This window comes from Prionailurus bengalensis, chromosome B1 (assembly GCF_016509475.1).
Source record: "Prionailurus bengalensis isolate Pbe53 chromosome B1, Fcat_Pben_1.1_paternal_pri, whole genome shotgun sequence".
In the NCBI taxonomy this organism is placed as follows: Eukaryota; Metazoa; Chordata; class Mammalia; order Carnivora; family Felidae; genus Prionailurus; species Prionailurus bengalensis.
The window spans coordinates 170,529,184-170,546,753 of NC_057344.1; the positions used below are offsets into that span (position 1 = coordinate 170,529,184).

At 41.1% G+C, this 17,570-nt stretch overlaps 2 protein-coding genes across 6 annotated transcripts in view; one reads left to right on the top strand and one right to left on the bottom strand.

Annotated features, from left to right (window-relative positions):
- Positions 1-11,728, bottom strand: part of GRXCR1 (glutaredoxin and cysteine rich domain containing 1) — a 314,493-nt gene extending 302,765 nt beyond the window's left edge. Inside the window, exons 1-2 of the transcript XR_006296195.1 lie at positions 11,592-11,728; positions 10,277-10,346 (exon numbers count right to left, since the gene is read on the bottom strand). The gene's annotated coding sequence lies outside the window, so the exon portion shown is untranslated. The remainder of the gene's footprint in view (positions 1-10,276; positions 10,347-11,591) is intronic.
- A 69-nt stretch (positions 11,729-11,797) lies between these two features.
- The window catches only part of ATP8A1 (ATPase phospholipid transporting 8A1), a 232,601-nt gene continuing 226,828 nt past the window's right edge, over positions 11,798-17,570 (top strand). For 2 of the 5 annotated variants that reach the window (XM_043572751.1, XM_043572755.1), the window contains exon 1: positions 11,813-12,177. In XM_043572751.1, the coding sequence (XP_043428686.1) occupies positions 12,129-12,177 (49 nt within the window). In that variant the 5' untranslated portion in view covers positions 11,813-12,128. Of the gene's footprint in view, positions 12,178-17,570 lie in introns of all 5 variants that reach the window. The other 3 variants (XM_043572752.1, XM_043572753.1, XM_043572754.1) reach the window with 2 other exon arrangements.

Genomic DNA, 17,570 nt, shown 5'->3' on the forward strand with positions numbered 1-17,570 from the left:
GAAGAGCCTATTGGTGAGGAAGAAAAATCCATCATTTCAAACAACAGTTATCTGTCCTTGCTTGCCAAATTATAGCTACCAGAAGACCCAGAAGAAACTCTGGAATTACAGATTTTCTATACCTTAGTCTGGATAAATACTCCAGGTTGTGTGTTCTCATGGGGGTCAGTAGGAGAGCATATCACCAACTGCAGGGATTTGTAGGGGGAGTAGATATGGACTGAGGGTTTGGAACTGCCAATCTCCAACTTACCTCTGGGATCTTTCTTCGATGTTTCCTCTTCTACGAATCCATTCCTCATCCTAACATCTACTCTCTATTCTCCTCTCGTGACACCTCTCCATTTCTCCCTTTGTTCCCATTCCAATTGCCACCACCCTAGTTCAGGGTCCCTTGACTATAAGCTTAGACCTTAAAACTAAAAGGAGCCAATTATTAAAAGTCTTGGAAGATAAATAAAACTCAATCCAATGTCATGAAAAGAACTGTACATATTAGTACTAGCAGGAAAAAATTTGAAAATAATTCGAAGTAAAATAATACAGTAATAGATTAGCGGAAGCCAATCAAATGGATCAAATATAACTTCTGTATGTGAGGAGAAATGTGAGGTAATGGGGACTTGAATCTTGAGGACTGAGGCCCATTGACAGCCAAAGATATAAAACAAATTTCAAGGGTATCCGTGGTTCCAGAGCTCAGATGTCTCGGTTGATATCTCTGGTTAATATTCAGCCTCAGCTAATTTAAAGTGTAACCTCCAGAAATACTTGGAATGCTAACCGTAAAATTGTTTGGATGGCATAATTGTTTCCAAGAGAATTAGTAGCTTTAAACTTGGAGAACTAAGTCTATATATGACTAAGTACATCAAACCTATAAGTACTAATATCTTTTAGTAAAGTTTAGAAATAATAATCCAGAGAATTGGACCTACTACAAAAATATGTCATGCTATGATTCCAAATTAAATTGGTGGGACAGGAAAATTGATTTATACCAAAGATTTTATGCTGAAATCCATCAGTTATTTGAAAATTTGAGAAAGCCTAAGACTTATTTTCATAAGTTAAATTTATCTTATTATAATGGTTACTTCAACACTTGAAAGCCTACAGATGACTGAAGGACTTAAAAAGAAAACAAAATTCAACTTCATAAGTGTAGTTTAAAATGCTTAAAGTCATTTTAGTTTATGAATGGAATCAAACATTAAGCAACCATGTCCTCAAAAGTAATTCTTAAAATCTGCTAGATTTTTAAATAGAATAAAATGATCAAGTTGAATTCTATTTTTTTAAGTTTATCTATTTTGAGAGGGAAGGAGAGAGAGAGAGAGAGAGAGCAAGGGAGGGGCCAAAAGAGAGGGAGACAGAGAGTCCCAAGCTGACTCCACACTGTCAGCACAGAGCCGGACGTGGGGCTCAAACCCACAAACCGTAGATCATGACATGAGCTGAAATCAAGAGTAGGATGCTTAACCGACCAAGCCACCAAGTGCCCCGATCAAGTTGAATTTTAAAGCTTAAAAAAGAACTCTATTTTTTAACATACGTATTTAGTACATTAAATACTAATTTTTAGAAAATAAAGTTTGCTTCAGATAGTCCTTTCAGGATCCAAAAGCCATTGTCAAGAACACAGAAAACCCCCATGGACAACAGGGCACCAGTAGCTTCCTAGCAAGGTCTGGGCCTTTTCCCACAAAGTACAATCTGTGTACAGCTGACAGACTTATGTTCCCCAAACGCCATTATATATTGTCTCTCTTCACACCTCAAATTCTCTGATCTTTCTGTTTTCTGATGTGAACAGAAGGGGGAAAAGCTGAAATAGAAGACCTTTCTGTGTTTCTACGTCATCCATTGCCCCATCTCTTTTTAATCTCTAAGATTCTATTTGTTTTTAACCAGGAAGTCACCTTAACAACTAAGTTACTACCTCATTAAATTAATTTCCCTCTCTATTTTCAACTGTCCTCAATTCAATATTATTTTCAATTAGCATTTAATAAATTTGGGGCTAAGCCTCAGCAGTTACAAACCTGTTTAATCAAGCCTGTTTCTAAAAAGAAGCAAAATCTTTTTTTCTTATACATATTTAAAACACTATTTGACCAAAACATAGTTCCACTACAATGTCCATGAAGAACTCCAAAATTTTAACAATGCAACCTTGAGAATGATTTCTGAGATTTAACTGAAAGTATAGCAGAGAATGTAGGTTGCCTACTCTCAAATCCACTCTCTTCTTCCTCAGAACCCCATGTTTTATCCAGGTACATTGCCAGATGAATAAAAAACTAAATTTACCAGCCTCCTTTTCAGCTGTGGCCATGTGACTGAGTTCTAGCCAGTAAGATACGAGCATAACTTTTAGGTAAGATTTCAGTATCAGATGCTTAAAGCATGCTGGGATCCCTTTTTATCCATATTCCTTTCCCCATCTTCAATGTGGATGTTCTGGCTGGCACAACAGAAGTCAGACAGGACCCAGAGGTGACCTTGAGGATGGAAACCACTTGTAAACATGGCAGAGCAGAAAGGGGAGACCCTGGACCTCTGATGACAGTATAGAGCCTATCTTCAGACTTCTTTCATATGACAAAGAAATAAACTTCAACTTTGTATAAACCACTGTTATTTTGGGGTTTTCATAATATTATGGGCAACTGAATCTTATTCTAAGTGACATATACAGGCATATTTTTTAACATCTTTTTTAAAAAAATTTAATGTTTATTTATTTTAGGGGGGCGAGGGGCAGAGAGAGAGAGAAAGGGAGACACAGAATCTGAAGCAGGCTCCAGGCTCTAAGCTGTCAGCACAGAGCCCGATGCAGGGCTCGAACCCACGAACCGTGAGATCATGACCTGAGCTGAAGTCCGGTGCTTAACCAACTGAGCCACCCAGGCACCCCTGGCATCTTAATAAATACTACTAATGAGTATTCCTCCAACAAGTCCCTGAAAATCAATAAATAGAATCCTGCATTAAAATTATATATCCAAATTTGTGCTATTTGTCATACAAGTGATAAATTAAGTAAACTTGTGTTATTTGACTATACAAAAAAAGAAGGCATTAGGAATATGCCTCTAATACCTAAAATCATTTAATTTTCTGTCACTCGGAGTAGAAAGAGATGTTGGGTTAATTAAATGGTAATAATTTATTAACTAACAAATTTATTAACTAAAATTTGTCTACTACATTGTAATAAATTACCTCATGTATTTCTCACAATATTCCTATAAAATCGACATTATAATTATTTTCCATTTTACAGATGAGGAAACTGAGGCAGAGAGAAATTAGGTAACCTGGTAAGAGATAGAATGTGAATATGAATCTAGCTGTTTGATTGCAAAGCCTCCATGTAACCCACTAGGCAAATCTGAAGTTCAGAAAGGTTTTTAATGGCATTCCCCAAATCAAGCCACTAGAAAGGGCCAGAACTGAGATGCAAACCAGGTCTTTTGAGTCCAGTGAGTTTCATTACATCAGTGTTGATACCAATGAGGTTTTTAGATTAATCATACATTTTCTCTGGGCTACTGAAATGTATAATAGCTTTAAAAGATAAATGAAACACTTCCATTAATTAAGCATATGCTCAAATATAACATACGTAACGTTTCAAAGCAAGTAGCAAAGGCAATCTCCCCTCTTTGAATGTCATAAATTGATTCAATAGGAAATCGACTCAACATCTAAAAGGTTCAAATACAGCCATTATCTATGTCTATAGTTATATCTATACTATACAGAGAAAATTATCTATATTTTTCAGATTAACATGTCCTTTATTCTCCATAGTCCCATAAGTATTACTAAAAATTCCTCGTGTTATGTTCAAGTTCAATTTTTTCAAAAACCACCTATTCCATGTGTGTGGGTAGCTCAGTGAGTTACACATCTGACTCTTGATTCCAGCTCAGGTCATGACCTCCAGATTTGTGAGTTCAAGCCCACATCAGCCTCCACACTGTGAGCGTGGAGCCTGCTTGGGATTCTCTTCCCCTCTCTCTTCTCCTTCCCCACTCATGTTCTCTCAATCTCTCGCTCTCCCTCCCTTTCAAATAAACTTAAGAAAATAAATAAAATAAATAAAAATAAAAATCACCTTTTTCTCTGCTAATTGAACAGATCTTTGTCATTTCCAACTTGGAGTCTCTGCTTCTAATTCATGCTCCTCATTCTGTTATCACAAGGATCTTTTTAAAGCCCAATTTTATTCTGTGTCCAGACCCCACACCGCCTCTCATTTCATTCTGTGCATAAAGTCCATCACTTTTGCTGGTTTGCATGGTCCTCCCTAATTTGGTTACTGTGCATTTATTCAAATTTATCTCTCAGTATTTCCCAAACTACGGGTTTCCCTTTGCCTCCTGCACTTGTAGATCAAGAACAAGTCAGAAGCCAACAGGAGCCAGAAGGAGGTATAAGATGAAGCCAGTGGGCACTGGAAACTGAGGGGTGACGCAGGCCACAGATTGCAGCTGCCTCAGTTAGACAGTATATGACTTCTGAAAGCATGAGCATCAAGCGGGAGTCAGAATAGCATGGATGCAGGAATAGGAGGAAAGAGGTTCCAATTTAACAGGCTGAGGTCAGTTTTAAAAGTACAAACCAGGGGCGCCTGGGTGGCTCAGTCGGTTAAGCGTCCGACTTCAGCCAGGTCACGATCTCGCGGTCCGTGAGTTCGAGCCCCGCGTCGGGCTCTGGGCTGATGGCTCAGAGCCTGGAGCCTGTTTCCGATTCTGTGTCTCCCTCTCTCTCTGCCCCTCCCCCATTCATGCTCTGTCTCTCTCTGTCTCAAAAATAAATAAATGTTAAAAAAAAAAAATTTAAAAAAAAAAAGAGTACAAACCAAATGGGAAAAAAAAAAAACAGACAAGAGAAAAAGGCAGGGAAGAGGGACCCACATTTAAAGTCTGGCATAGGGAAGCCCATCTATACAAAAGTCCGAGCGTCTGCTCTCCTACTTAGCACTTGCTCACTGTGTTCTCACCTCCAGTGTCTCTAGCTCCACAAACCTTGAACCTGCAGTGACTTCACTTCCTTTACATCCTTTCTTTATAGTGTTCCCCTACCTTCTTTTCTTTGGGGGATGACTAAAATGTAATCCTGGATTGATTCTCTTTCTCCATTTGGTAGATTTCCTTAGAGTTCAAAGTTGCCAAGAAACTACGGTGATAAATAATTCCTCTTTCCAGCAGATGTTGTTTCCGATTTTTTAGGGTCAGAGGGACGAAAAAGACATTGTTATTTTCCAATAAATCTGCTAAACACTGCAGTGAATTATGAACCCGAGCAGAGGCTACATCATCCAAGAGGCCAAAACACAACTGGCAAATATTTCATAGTTGAAAGTTATGGCTTATTTCAGTTAATCAGGAAATCATTTTTTTAAGCCTGGCATTCTTTCTAAATTAAAAGTCATGGAGTTACAAAACTGTATTTATAATTATATTTATCTCATTTACTGTTATACTCAATTGTTCAAAAAAAGTTCTGAGATTTTCATCTCTTTCAATAGTTTTTTCCTCAGTATTGTCATCTTTCCTCCCTGAAAGAGCACCTAATTGACATGGCAAGAAAAAAAAGAGATTTTCTTGGGTGTTTCTTTTTATTTCCAATATTGGCTTTCTGGGCAACATCAAGGAAATAGATTATAATAAAAGTTCTTGCTTTTAGTGGTTATCCTTTCCATATAAAAAATATCACACTTTTTTCAAGATAGAAGCCATCACATCCAGTAGAAACAAACTGTTAATATACCTTTTTTAGATCTATAACAAAGCCACATATAAACAAATTTGAAGAGTTCTAGATACAATGTGAAAACCCAGAAATGCTTTGTAATACACTCAATATATACAGGTGTAGACTACATTTCCTTAGAGTATGATATATATTTATATTTGTTTACATAAGTATTTGACTAATGTCATAAGTTCTATAAGGGCCTGAAACTTATTTGTTTTAGCTGACTACTCAATCTCCAATACTCAGCTCAGTATCTAGAACATGGTAGGCACTCAATAAAGTGGAGAAAAAGCATCTCTAGTTATACATAACAACCACACCAAGGGGCAGAAGGAAACTTTTGAAATTAATAGATATGTTATCTTTTTTTTTTTTTAATTTTTTTTTTTTCAACGTTTATTTATTTTTGGGACAGAGAGAGACAGAACATGAACGGGGGAGGGGCAGAGAGAGAGGGAGACACAGAATCGGAAACAGGCTCCAGGTTCTGAGCCATCAGCCCAGAGCCCGACGCCGGGCTCGAACTCCCGGACCGCGAGATCGTGACCTGGCTGAAGTCGGACGCCTAACCGACTGCACCACCCAGGCGCCCCAATAGATATGTTATCTTGAATGCAGTGGTGGCTTCACGGGTGCATATATGTCCAACCTTGTCAAGTTCTACACTTTAAACATATGAAGCTTATGTCAATTATACCTCAATAAAGCTGCTTTTTTAAAATGTCAAAATCTATAACATGCTATGCTAATGTATTACCCATGAAGTTCATGGGGTATTTCACGACATTTTACAAAGGATCAGCATTACTAGAATGTAATGGGATTGGGGGGAAGCATTAACAGTATTAATTTTCAATTCCTGGCTTTGATAGGAAAGAGACTTTTGAAGTAAAAATCTTACCATTTAATTAGTCTCTTACCAGTTTCAAATAAGAAGTATGAATTTAAGTTCTCAACAGGATTGTTTTTAATTAGTTCCTTACCAGTTTCAAAAAAGAAATATGAATTTAAGTTCTCAACAGGATTGTTTTCCCTTGAATGTTCATTTACTTTTTCAGTAAAATATTCAGAAAATTCTTTTCCTAAATAATTGTATGTGAACTTAATGGTATTTTAAATATAATGGATGATAGTTTTTAAATTTTTTTTTTAGTCTTTAAAATTTCTATTAAAAGTTATTTTTTATAATACCAAGCCACATTTTAAAACTCTAGTTTCATTTAAACATGAGTAGAGTATTTTCAATTATAGTGAAGAAAAAATCATTGTACTTTTTGTTGGGAATTCCCAGTATATGAAGAAGATAATAATGTTTAAAGACATTATAATAAAGACATTATAATTCTGAATTAAAAACTTGCCAAGGTGTTTGAAAAGAGAATGATGATACAGTCATGAGAAATGAATCACAGGCTTGAGAGAAAAGTATTGATCTTATCACTATGAGTAAGAGTAAGTGCCTGAATTATTCAATGACAACAGAGTTAGAGCTTTTAGTTGAAACTGGTTCGTTTTTAAAATTTCATCACTTAATTTTGACAAAAGCCAATATGGTATTCACAAGATTTTTTCATTATCAAGTACTTCACAATAAATATGCTCTAAATTATTTCATGCAAATGACTCTGACAAAGTAATATATTCCAGTATATATGTTTATGAAGGGCACAACCTCTTGTATCTTTAAATAGCATGCTACCCATTCTTCTACCTATTTCCAGTATCGAATCTTAAGGAACCAGATCAAACACAGTGCACACAATTTTAAGCTCATCCATTCATTCTACAAATATGTATTGATACTGTGCTATATGACAGACACAAATTGGAATGAGAGAAACGTAGCAAGACCTATTTCCCCTAAACAGGTAAGCAAATAAGAAAACTTCAGATAGAGATAAGTGCTATGAGAAAGACAGAATAAGGCAACGTGGTGGGGGCTGGCACTGGAGGGGAAGTGGGGAAACCTAAGCTGGGTGGGCTGGAATCATCTGACTCCAATGACTGAATGAGGAAGCAGAAGGAGAGGAGTCTGAGAGGCAGGTAAGGAGAAAATCATAAAGGGTCTGAGTTTCATTCCAAGTGTTCTGGCAAGCCACTGAAGAGTCTTAAGAAATAACATCAACTGATTTGTGCTTTAAAATAATAACCATGGCTTCTAGAAGATGAATGCGTGACAAAAATAAAAGCAGACAGATGAGTAAGGCGGCTTTTACAGGTGAGAGATCATGTGACTTGTACAAGAGTGGCAAAGATGAAGAGAAGTGGGTAGAATTAAGATATATTTTAGAAACAGAGCCTAAAGAATGTGCTGGTTTGTTGGAGGGGTATGCATGTGAAGGGATGGTGACACAAAGAGAGCAATCAAGATGGGAAGACTTTGGGAACGTGCCTTACAAATCTAACAATATATTATCTTAACCTTATACTATCTGTTGAATCAATATAATAGCAACTGTATACCAAAGGTAACAAGCATCTTTCCTTGAAATAACCAGGCAGATTTGCAATCTGATAGAATTTTGTCATAACTCAATTTTAAACTAAAAGATAATTGTAATTATCTACAATTTAAGATTAATTTACCCAATTATTTTATGCACCTGCAAAAGAACATAGAATTTGGTGGCCAGCACTATTCAGTGTCTGTATTTCATAGGAGTGTGGAAATCAACTTTCCACACCTCAGTCCTAATCAGATGCAGGGTTCTCAGGCATGTCTCTACCTTTGGGCCACAAGTTCACAAAACACATCAGGCTTTATTATAAATCAGTATATTAGTGAGCACCTATATGACTATGAGTTCCTCCCAAAGGAGACCAAATTCTTAACCCTTGGTGGCCCCAAACAACAAAAGACCCAGGCAATATCAGGTAAGTGAAAACCCACTAAGGTAGGAATATCCTCTGACATCTCTTTTTGACTTTCTGGCCTTGATAATTTTTGGCTGACAACTTTGGAGATATTTTTTTTTAACATCTTTATTAAGTTATCATTCATATAACATAACAATTCATCCATTTAAGGTGTACAGATTCCTGAGGAGAAGCTTTGTTGTAGTCAAATTGATCTCTCTGTTCCTCCCAAGGATATATGCTTTTCTATCATTCCAGTTACCTTAAACATTCACTAAACAATCACTATTGAGTATTTACTACATGTCAAGCATCCCTACCTGAAATGTCTCCTTTCCACTTCTACATCCTGAACTCTGACTTTAAGACCTAGTTCAATCATGTTGATCACCTCAGCTCTTGGACTCTCTCCTTCTCTCGATGTCCATAATCTATTGGACTTTAAGTGTCAGCCATTTTGTCATATTGCTGGTTAGCTTTCACATGTGCATTATGTGTCTTTGTCACCTAGCACTCTGGCTTGGTGCCTCACACATTTTATGCATTCGATACATATCTTGTGGAGGATGATAAAACCTGGTCCTTAGAGAAGCTGTCCTTGAATAACCCTGTCCCTCCTAAATCCACCAGTAGCGTGGTCATAGAACCTGAAAGTTTTAAAATGATCTTGCTGACATCTGAATTGTACTACAGGTTCTGTGACAAGGTCATGTTGCCAGAATCAGAGTTCCCTGCCAGAGGCTGGCACGTTGTACTTCACACAACAATGGAAGGTGAGAATATCTGAGAGGGCTTTGAAATCAAGCAGATGCAGGGGCGCCTGGGTGGCTCAGTCGGTTAAGCGTCCGACTTCGGCTCAGGTCACGATCTCGCGGTCCGTGAGTTCGAGCCCCGCGTTGGGCTCTGTGCTGACAGCTCAGAGCCTGGAGCCTGTTTCAGATTCTGTGTCTCCCTCTCTCTCACCCTCCCCCGTTCATGCTCCGTCTCTCTCTGTCTCAAAAATAAATAAACGTTTAAAAAAAATTGAAATCAAGCAGATGCAGATTAGTGCAATATTCTACTTCAGTCAGGTTTCTGCCCCAATACAAATGTGTGTGGTTTCTAGCCATCAGGAATGAGTGGTTTTTCAGAAATGAGTTGATTGGCATACTATCACCATTATGGATAGTGATAGAATGATCTGGGAAAAGGACACACAGTAAGCTAGACTGTACCATGCAATGATCGTCTCTGTATGAAAGACAGTGGTCATTTCCTATATGAATCGCATATGTTGTCAACTTTCCTGATGGGTTGGTAATGGGGGACACACACGCACAGAACCATATAAAATTGATTTCTCTAGAAAATACAGGTAATCTCTGAAACTCCCTTCAGTTAAGCATACAGGTAATCTCTGAAACTCCCTTCAGTTAAGCAGAATTGAACTTCACTTGAGGGCTCGTTAGGAATTACAAAGGTGATTGCTCATAAATCAAAAACCATCATGCTGCTGTGCACTGATTTTGAATAAAAACTGGCTCTGGCTTTATATAAAACTATATCTAAAATGTTAATCATAAAAGCACAGCATTTTCTCTGGTTTCTGTTCACTAACTTTTAAAGCTGATGTTTTGTTTTGTTTTACTGTCTCCATGGTTGTACTTACCCTTTTAATTTGTTCCAGACTCATGTTCATGAAGCCAGAGGATACCTGCTTTATACAGGAAGTCCTGGACCTGGAAGAAATAAAAATGGCCAGTGATGACAGTCCTAACAAGACTGCTTATTTCTTACTTTTCGAAGACCATACTTGCAAATCATGACCATCACTAAAACACAATTATCTTGAGCCCTGCTCTACCCTTGCTGATGCTTCAGGAATACTGGAAATACATTTTCTTTGTTCTAATCCCAGCCTTTGAATCAGAGCCTAGGAGAGTGGGCTCTTCATAAATATGCATTGACCACATAACAGGGAGTATTAATGTAGGGCAGGGCTCTGATTAGCAAATGTTACCTGCAGGAGGCAAAGGAAATACCACAAATGGAGATAAGATGCTGTTAGTGGATTTCATTTTATCTTGAGGGTTGGGAATAATCACTTATCTCTCTGGTCAAACCTCCTCAGATCTCTCCCTTCAGGATCTGAAAACAACTCACATAAAAGGCCTCTCTTCCACGGGATACTGGAGGAAGAGCACAAGATGAAGGAAGAAGCAAATTGCTTTTAATTTAATTTATTCCTTTCTTGCCATTTCAGCAGCTCACCAGAATCTACATAAAACCTTACATCCTAACTTGAAGATAAAATCAGCAATAAAAGAATACGGTACTAGTTTCAAAAACTTGTTAGCATAGACCTTGCTATACAAAATAAAAGGTAATGAGGTTAGGATGATCACTAGGGTATGCAGCAAATTAAAATGTAGCATTTATGGATTTTATGCTAGGACACTTCCCCTTTTCAAGTAAAACTACTGCACTCAACTTCCTGCAGGTTTGACTCCACGCAAAAACCCAAAACAAAAAAGTCCTTTGTGAACCACCTAGCGCAATTGTTGAATTTACTGCAATTCCCGAGCGTCGTCGGACTGAGCGCACACACTGGCGGGACGCTACTGCCCACTGGCAAGCAGTCCGCCTGCAACCAAGCACCGTGGCCGTAGGAGCACTGGCGCGGGGGTGGGAAGCCCGGCCTCAGAGCCTGTTGCTCGCGGGCCGGGCTATGGGGCAAGTAAGGCTCAGGCAGTGAGGGTTGCCGGCCGCTCTGGGAGGCTAGAATTCCACCCAGGCGGCGAACTCGGGGTCCCTTTCCATTGCCCGGACTGGCACTTAACCCTTGGCGTTCCAAGCCTTCTCGCCCCCTTCGCGGGTCCACTCGGACCCAACACCACTTTCTAGACCAAGGCCAACTCCATTGCTATTAAAAGCCGCAGGGTAGTGGGAAGGAGATACACGGAGATACAGGGGCCAAAGCACACCTTCCTCTCTGGTCAAGACTTCGGCAGAGTCAGAACCGTGTGGAGCAAGGACGGGACGAGCCGAAGCTGCGAGACGGAGCGAGGGCGCCCGGGGGGTGAAGAGGAGGCTGGGAGCTGACCACCCTTCCCCCGCAGGAATGGTGCGGCCCGGGGCGGGGCGGGGCGGGGCGGAGGAGGTTCTCCCGGCTCTCTCCCCGCCCCTCTCCCGACTTCCCTGCCGGGCTGCCGCGGGAGCGAGTGAGCGCGAGCCTCGGCGACCCCTCCCCCGGCGTCGGCACCCGAGCTCCTCCCCTCGCCGAGCCGCCCCCTCGGCGGCTGCCGGGAGAGCTCGCTAGCGCCGCAGACGCCACCACCTTCGTAGTCTCTTCCTCCAGCTCCGGCGTGCGGGGGCCGTCCGGCGGCGGCGCTGCCCTGGGTGGGCAGCGGGGCCCGCGCGGCCGCTGAGCACTCGGCGCCGCGCAGCCAGGTCTCCCGCCCGCGCGGCGCCGTGACAGGTGCAGAGTCCCAGCTGAGGATCCACCTGCGGCGGGCGCAGCGATGCCCACCATGCGGAGGACCGTGTCGGAAATCCGCTCCCGCGCGGAGGGTGAGCGGCCGCCGCAGCGCGGGGCTGTGCGCGCAGCGCGCACGGGGGTGGCTCAGGGCCAGCTTGGGGTCGGGCCGTGTGTGTGTTAGGGAAAAGATGCCCCCGTCCCACCTCTTCCCCTAGGTAAGTCTGGCTGTCGTGCCTGCCCTGGCAGATCCTTCTCCCAGCGCCGCCTGCAGTGCATTCGCAGACCCCTTCCCGGCTCTAGAGCCCTGAAATTGGTGTCCTCGGCGGGAGCCCCAGGGCTTGCTTTACACCGCAGCGTGACAATTCGGTTCCTGTCACCGAGGGCTCTCGTCCTGCCCACCGCCCTCCCCGCTAGCGCACCAGCCACCCTGTCTCCACTTGGCTTCTTCACCCTATGGAACAGACCCCAGCCCGCCGCCCCCGCCTCTGGCACCCACCTTTTTGCTGCTCCCTCCCCGCGGCTCCCCAAGGAGCGGGGTGCGTTTTCCAGATTCAGGATCCTTTGATCCACAGCCCCTTGCCTCTGACAGCGTGAGGAGCCTTAATTGCGGCTGGGTGCCCAGCGGGTTCTGTGCATTACGGTCTGCAATTCTCCCTCCTGCAGTGGAGTCCACCCAGCTTCCGTCTGCGATCTCATTTTTGTTTTTCCTTTTCCTTGATGTCCTCACTTTGGCCAGCTAAGCTGACTTTTTAGCTAGGTGGAAGCCGTTTTCTTTGCTCCACCCAGGGCCAGCTGTTGAATGGCTACACCTGTCAGCAGTGAGCAACAGATGCCCAAGGGTATAGCAAGTGAGCTTTTGGAGGGCTGAGACACCCTCTTCATCTTATCTCAGGAGCCCTCAGCATTCTTCCTGGCAAGTGACAGTCACTCGGTAAACATTTCTTGATTTTGCTTATGGCAAAGCCAAGGTTGTACATATCTCGAGTTTTGTTTTGTTTTTCTCTCCCATAAACCAGGACTTGAATTTGCAAAGGGTGGAATAACATGGTTTTGAGAACTAGTCTATCTTGCCGTCATCACTGGTTCCCACCCTCCCCCCTCCACCCCCACCCCTTAATGTGAGGCAGGTGGTAAAGTGGTTTTAGAAAGGTCTAGCAGTTAGGAGACTAGGACTCCAGGGCTTGAGACAGGCCATTTTACTGTTTTTCCTCCTCAGAATCTTCATGTAAAAAAAAAAAAAATGGGGACATCGAGTTGTAGTATCTGTGGTTTACTTCTTAGAGCATTTAGGCAATACTAAATGAAACCGTTCCGAGTAGTGGCCACACAAGAGTCAAAGCTGACCTGTGTCCTACATAGGAATTTCGTACATACTTATTGTTATTTGTACTGTAATGGAAAAGTATGTAAGACATGACAATTTTGGATACAAGGTGAATAAATGGTGGTATCATTTCTTAAAAGTACACGGTAAAATATTTATTCGTTCTTTTTCATCTTATACATCTGAGTGAAATGAATGAATACTTCTAATCATCTGAGTGAGCCATACAGGTAATGAAAATAGAGTGGTAATAATTGGGATTGTTTTTTCAAATAGCAGCAACTAATGAACCATGTATCGTGGGAAATCAGAAAAAGAGAAAAGACCAGAAAACAATGCAAAACCTGTGGCATGTGAGTGGGTGTTATTAATACCGAAATGCTACAGTATTGTTTTTTATTGTTATGTGTATTTTTCCAAGCATTTTCTCAACACTCCTGGAGGTAAGTGAAGGTGGTCTCATCCGATAGTTGAGGAAACCGTGGCCCACGTTGAGGTACTTGCCCAAGGTCAGGTAGCTAGTTCAGTGACACGTTTGGACTTAGAGCTCTGGGAAAATAAGGACTTTTTTATTTAATCTTTGTATTCCCTGTGCATCCCAGTGTCAGGGCCATAATGGAGCTTGGTGAATGACTCTTCCCTCGCATACTGGTTGGTTTCAGTTTATTATGTGCTCAGTAGGTTGCTCAGGACTATGGTGAGGACAACATAAGTAATGACTCTGTGGGCTGGAGATATGGCTCATTGCCTGCCCTGCCCACACTTTCCTTTCCTAAGGAATATTCTCCTTTGACAGCTCCTGCTGCCTAAAGGGCCTTGTTCTGAACTGCAACGCCTTTGGCTCAGCCGATTGGACCAGGGTGGTCTCATGACTCAAGGGCAGACAATCCTACAAGGTAGCGCAGACACTTGTAACCTTGTGGTTTGGCTCAAAAAGATTCTCTGTGGTGAGCATCTCTCTCATGGGAAGAGTTAAGCTTATAGCCGGAGGGTGAAAATTGAAACAGAAAGGGACAGAGGTGAATAGGCTAGTGGAGGAAAGAATGGCTGGCTCTAATAGGTCACATGAATGCTGCTGTCATGAGGAAGCAGGAACTATGGTAAACAGAGAAAAATAGGAGAGAGAATGGATTGGATAGAGAGAATGGGGCAGAGAGACAGATGCTGACAGGCGGTAGCCCAGCCTTGGAACTCCTCCCTCCCTGAGTTTTCTAGTCACTGTTCCCAAGCAGTGTTAGAATAAGCTCTTTTTTTCCCTCCAAGTGACTTAAATGGGTTTCTGTTCCCTGCAGCCAGATTGGCCAGATGCACGGCTTTCCTGTGTACAAGTTATTTACATCCCAATTAGGGCTAGAGAACTTACAAGAAATAAGGAATAAATAGTCCACGAGGGGATGCTATTAATTGAACATTGTGCTTTCTATGGCTGACGTACATACCATTGGACGTCAGGACATAGAACATGAGGCCTACTGAGTGAATGCTTCATTGAGGAATAATTTGAGGTGAGTGCTTCCCAAACTTTAAGGAGCACATCAGTCATCTAGGGATCTTGTTAGGTATAGATTCCAAGTTGGTAGGTCTGGGATGGGGCTGCAGCTGTTGCATTTCTGACAAACTCCCAGATAATGCTGGATGGCACTGGCCTTCGGGTCTGTGTAGCAAGATTTCAAAGGATATTGCCTTTTTTTTTTTCTTTCAGTAGTTGGGAGGGTGTTAAAGGTAGAGAGTAACCAAATGAAAAAATGGTGAAAGTCACCATAGCTTATTTGAGAGATATTAAGGAAATTAGCCAGGAGCAGGGGAAACTTGGAAGGAGCAGGATATAAATATGTATAGGTTAATTACTGCTAGATTACAAGGTATTTCAAATACCAAGATGAGTCATTTGGATACAGAATCAAGTATTTGAAGGAGATCTTAGAGTTTGTCTAATCCATTTCTCCTTCAAGCATGAGTCCAGTGTGTAATATATGTAACAGGGCCAGTTAGGCCCCAAATCATCATAGGGGAATGACATCCCCAAAAAAGTAAATGTCTTAGAAAGATGCATCTGGAAGCATGTTGGATGGTTTGGAGAGAATGGCAAGATAGACTCTTATCATTAAAAAAAAAAAAAATCTAGTAATGACAAAGGTCAGGATTAGTTTTGAAGTACAGCAGTGAGAATGGGAAGGGAGGAACCTGAGATATTGCTGAGTAAAACATTAACTCATTCAGCAGGTATCTGTTGAGCTCCTACAAGTTCTATTTCAGGTACTTGGGATACATTGGTGAACAGGATACAAAAAAGCTCTGCCCTGGAGGTGCTTACATTTTAGTGAGTTAAGAGACCAGGAAAACACAATGAATTAGCAAATTATAGAATTTGTTATGTAGTAAGTACTACAGGAAATATAACAGGAAGGTACGATGCATAAGGTTGGTGGATGGATTACAATTTTAAATAGGTTGATTAGGCTGGCCTTCACTGAAAAGATGCCATGGAGAAAGTGAAGGAATTAGCCTTGTGGAGATCTCGGGGAAGGAAGAGTGTTCTAGGTAGAGGGAATAGTCACAGCACAGGCCCCCAAGACAAGAGAGTCAGGAGTGTTAAAGGAACAGTGTGGGGGAGAATAGTAGGAAAGGGGGTCACAAAAGTCACATCATAGAACATAGCAATATAGATCGGGAGACAAATGGATTAAAATAAAAGGAAATTCTGAAGCAGGAATTTTGAATTCTAATGTTTGTAAGATCTCTAGTATCTCATTAAAGCCGCATTTTGGGGGTGTTACTCATGAAGATTTTCTTCATTAGATCTGCAGGACTGAGAATCTACATTCTTAATGAATGTCCCAGGATGTTCTGGTATAAGTGAAACACATTTTGAGGACCTCTGCTTTAGTCTTGAATCTGATTGACTGGGAAAATTATTAAAAGATAAGGAAATTGAGGAGAGCCAATACAATGAGAAGTAGTAATTGTGGGATATCCAAGGGGATGTGTTTTGAAGATACTTAGAATTGGAAGTTAGATGCGGGCAAAATCAAATGGGAATCTTGAGTTCAGAGGTAATAGGTAATCCCTGAGAGTAGATAAATTTTCCAGAAAGCAAAACAGGATGAAACAGAATACTAAGAATTCTAAATTTCTTCATTTTTACCCCAGCTAAATCAAATGAGTCTCTAAATACAACATTAGGAATGTTAGAATCAGGGACTGAAATTGTGGTGGTTTATCCAAAATTTTCTCTTGTAACACGAGAATGGAGGTAAGCAGTCCAGAGCAGCTATGCTTGATACATAAAATTGGAAGGGACATTGTCTCCTTACACCTTTCTGCTTCACCATCTTCCATGAAGTCATAACATGGTTGCTGGGGTTCCAACCATCATGGAAAAGCTCCAGGTAGGAAAACACAGAAAGATGAAAGACCAAAGGGTTTTCCTGGAAGTACCACACAAAGACTCTTGTTTGTTTTACTGTGGCTTCCATCTGCAAGGGAAGCTGGGAATGGAATTTTCTAGCTAGCCACATTACTCAGTGTTTTATTACTAAAGGAGAAAGAAAGAATGGCTATCGGGTACACAGCTAACAGGCACAGAGACCTTCAGGTGTTGAGATTGGCAAAGGCTCTTGCTTGAAATAAAGGAGTGTTCTGGAGCTCATAATTGATAAAATAATAAGCATTAAATTGTTCAAAACTAAGGAAATGTACACATACACACACACCTGTCCAATAGTTTGCATTTTCTTCTGCTGAATATTAGGCTAAAATGTAAGACATTCATTTGGTTGTGTAAAATATGTGCGAAGTGACCAATTTAGTTGTTTTAGGCATTGTTTTCCTAAACTAGTCTGTGTAAATGGCAACTTTAAAATGTTTGCAATTTTATAGCATATTGTGTTTTATTTACTTAAAAGATAGCAAAAGGAACATTCGAGTAGTTTCTATAAGAATTGTTAAAGGGAAATTTGGGGGAGGTTTCATTTGTCCAGGTAAAAGATGACTAAGAATACCTGTTCCTTTAATAAGCATGTACTATGCACCTGCTGAGTGCCAGCTAGTCGGGTGATGAGACAAAAAGGTGTGGTGAATGAATTAGATCCCAAAGGAAACCTGGAGATCGGTTTTAGATTCAGAACTGATACGGCATTGTGAGAGAGTGGGAATGTGAGT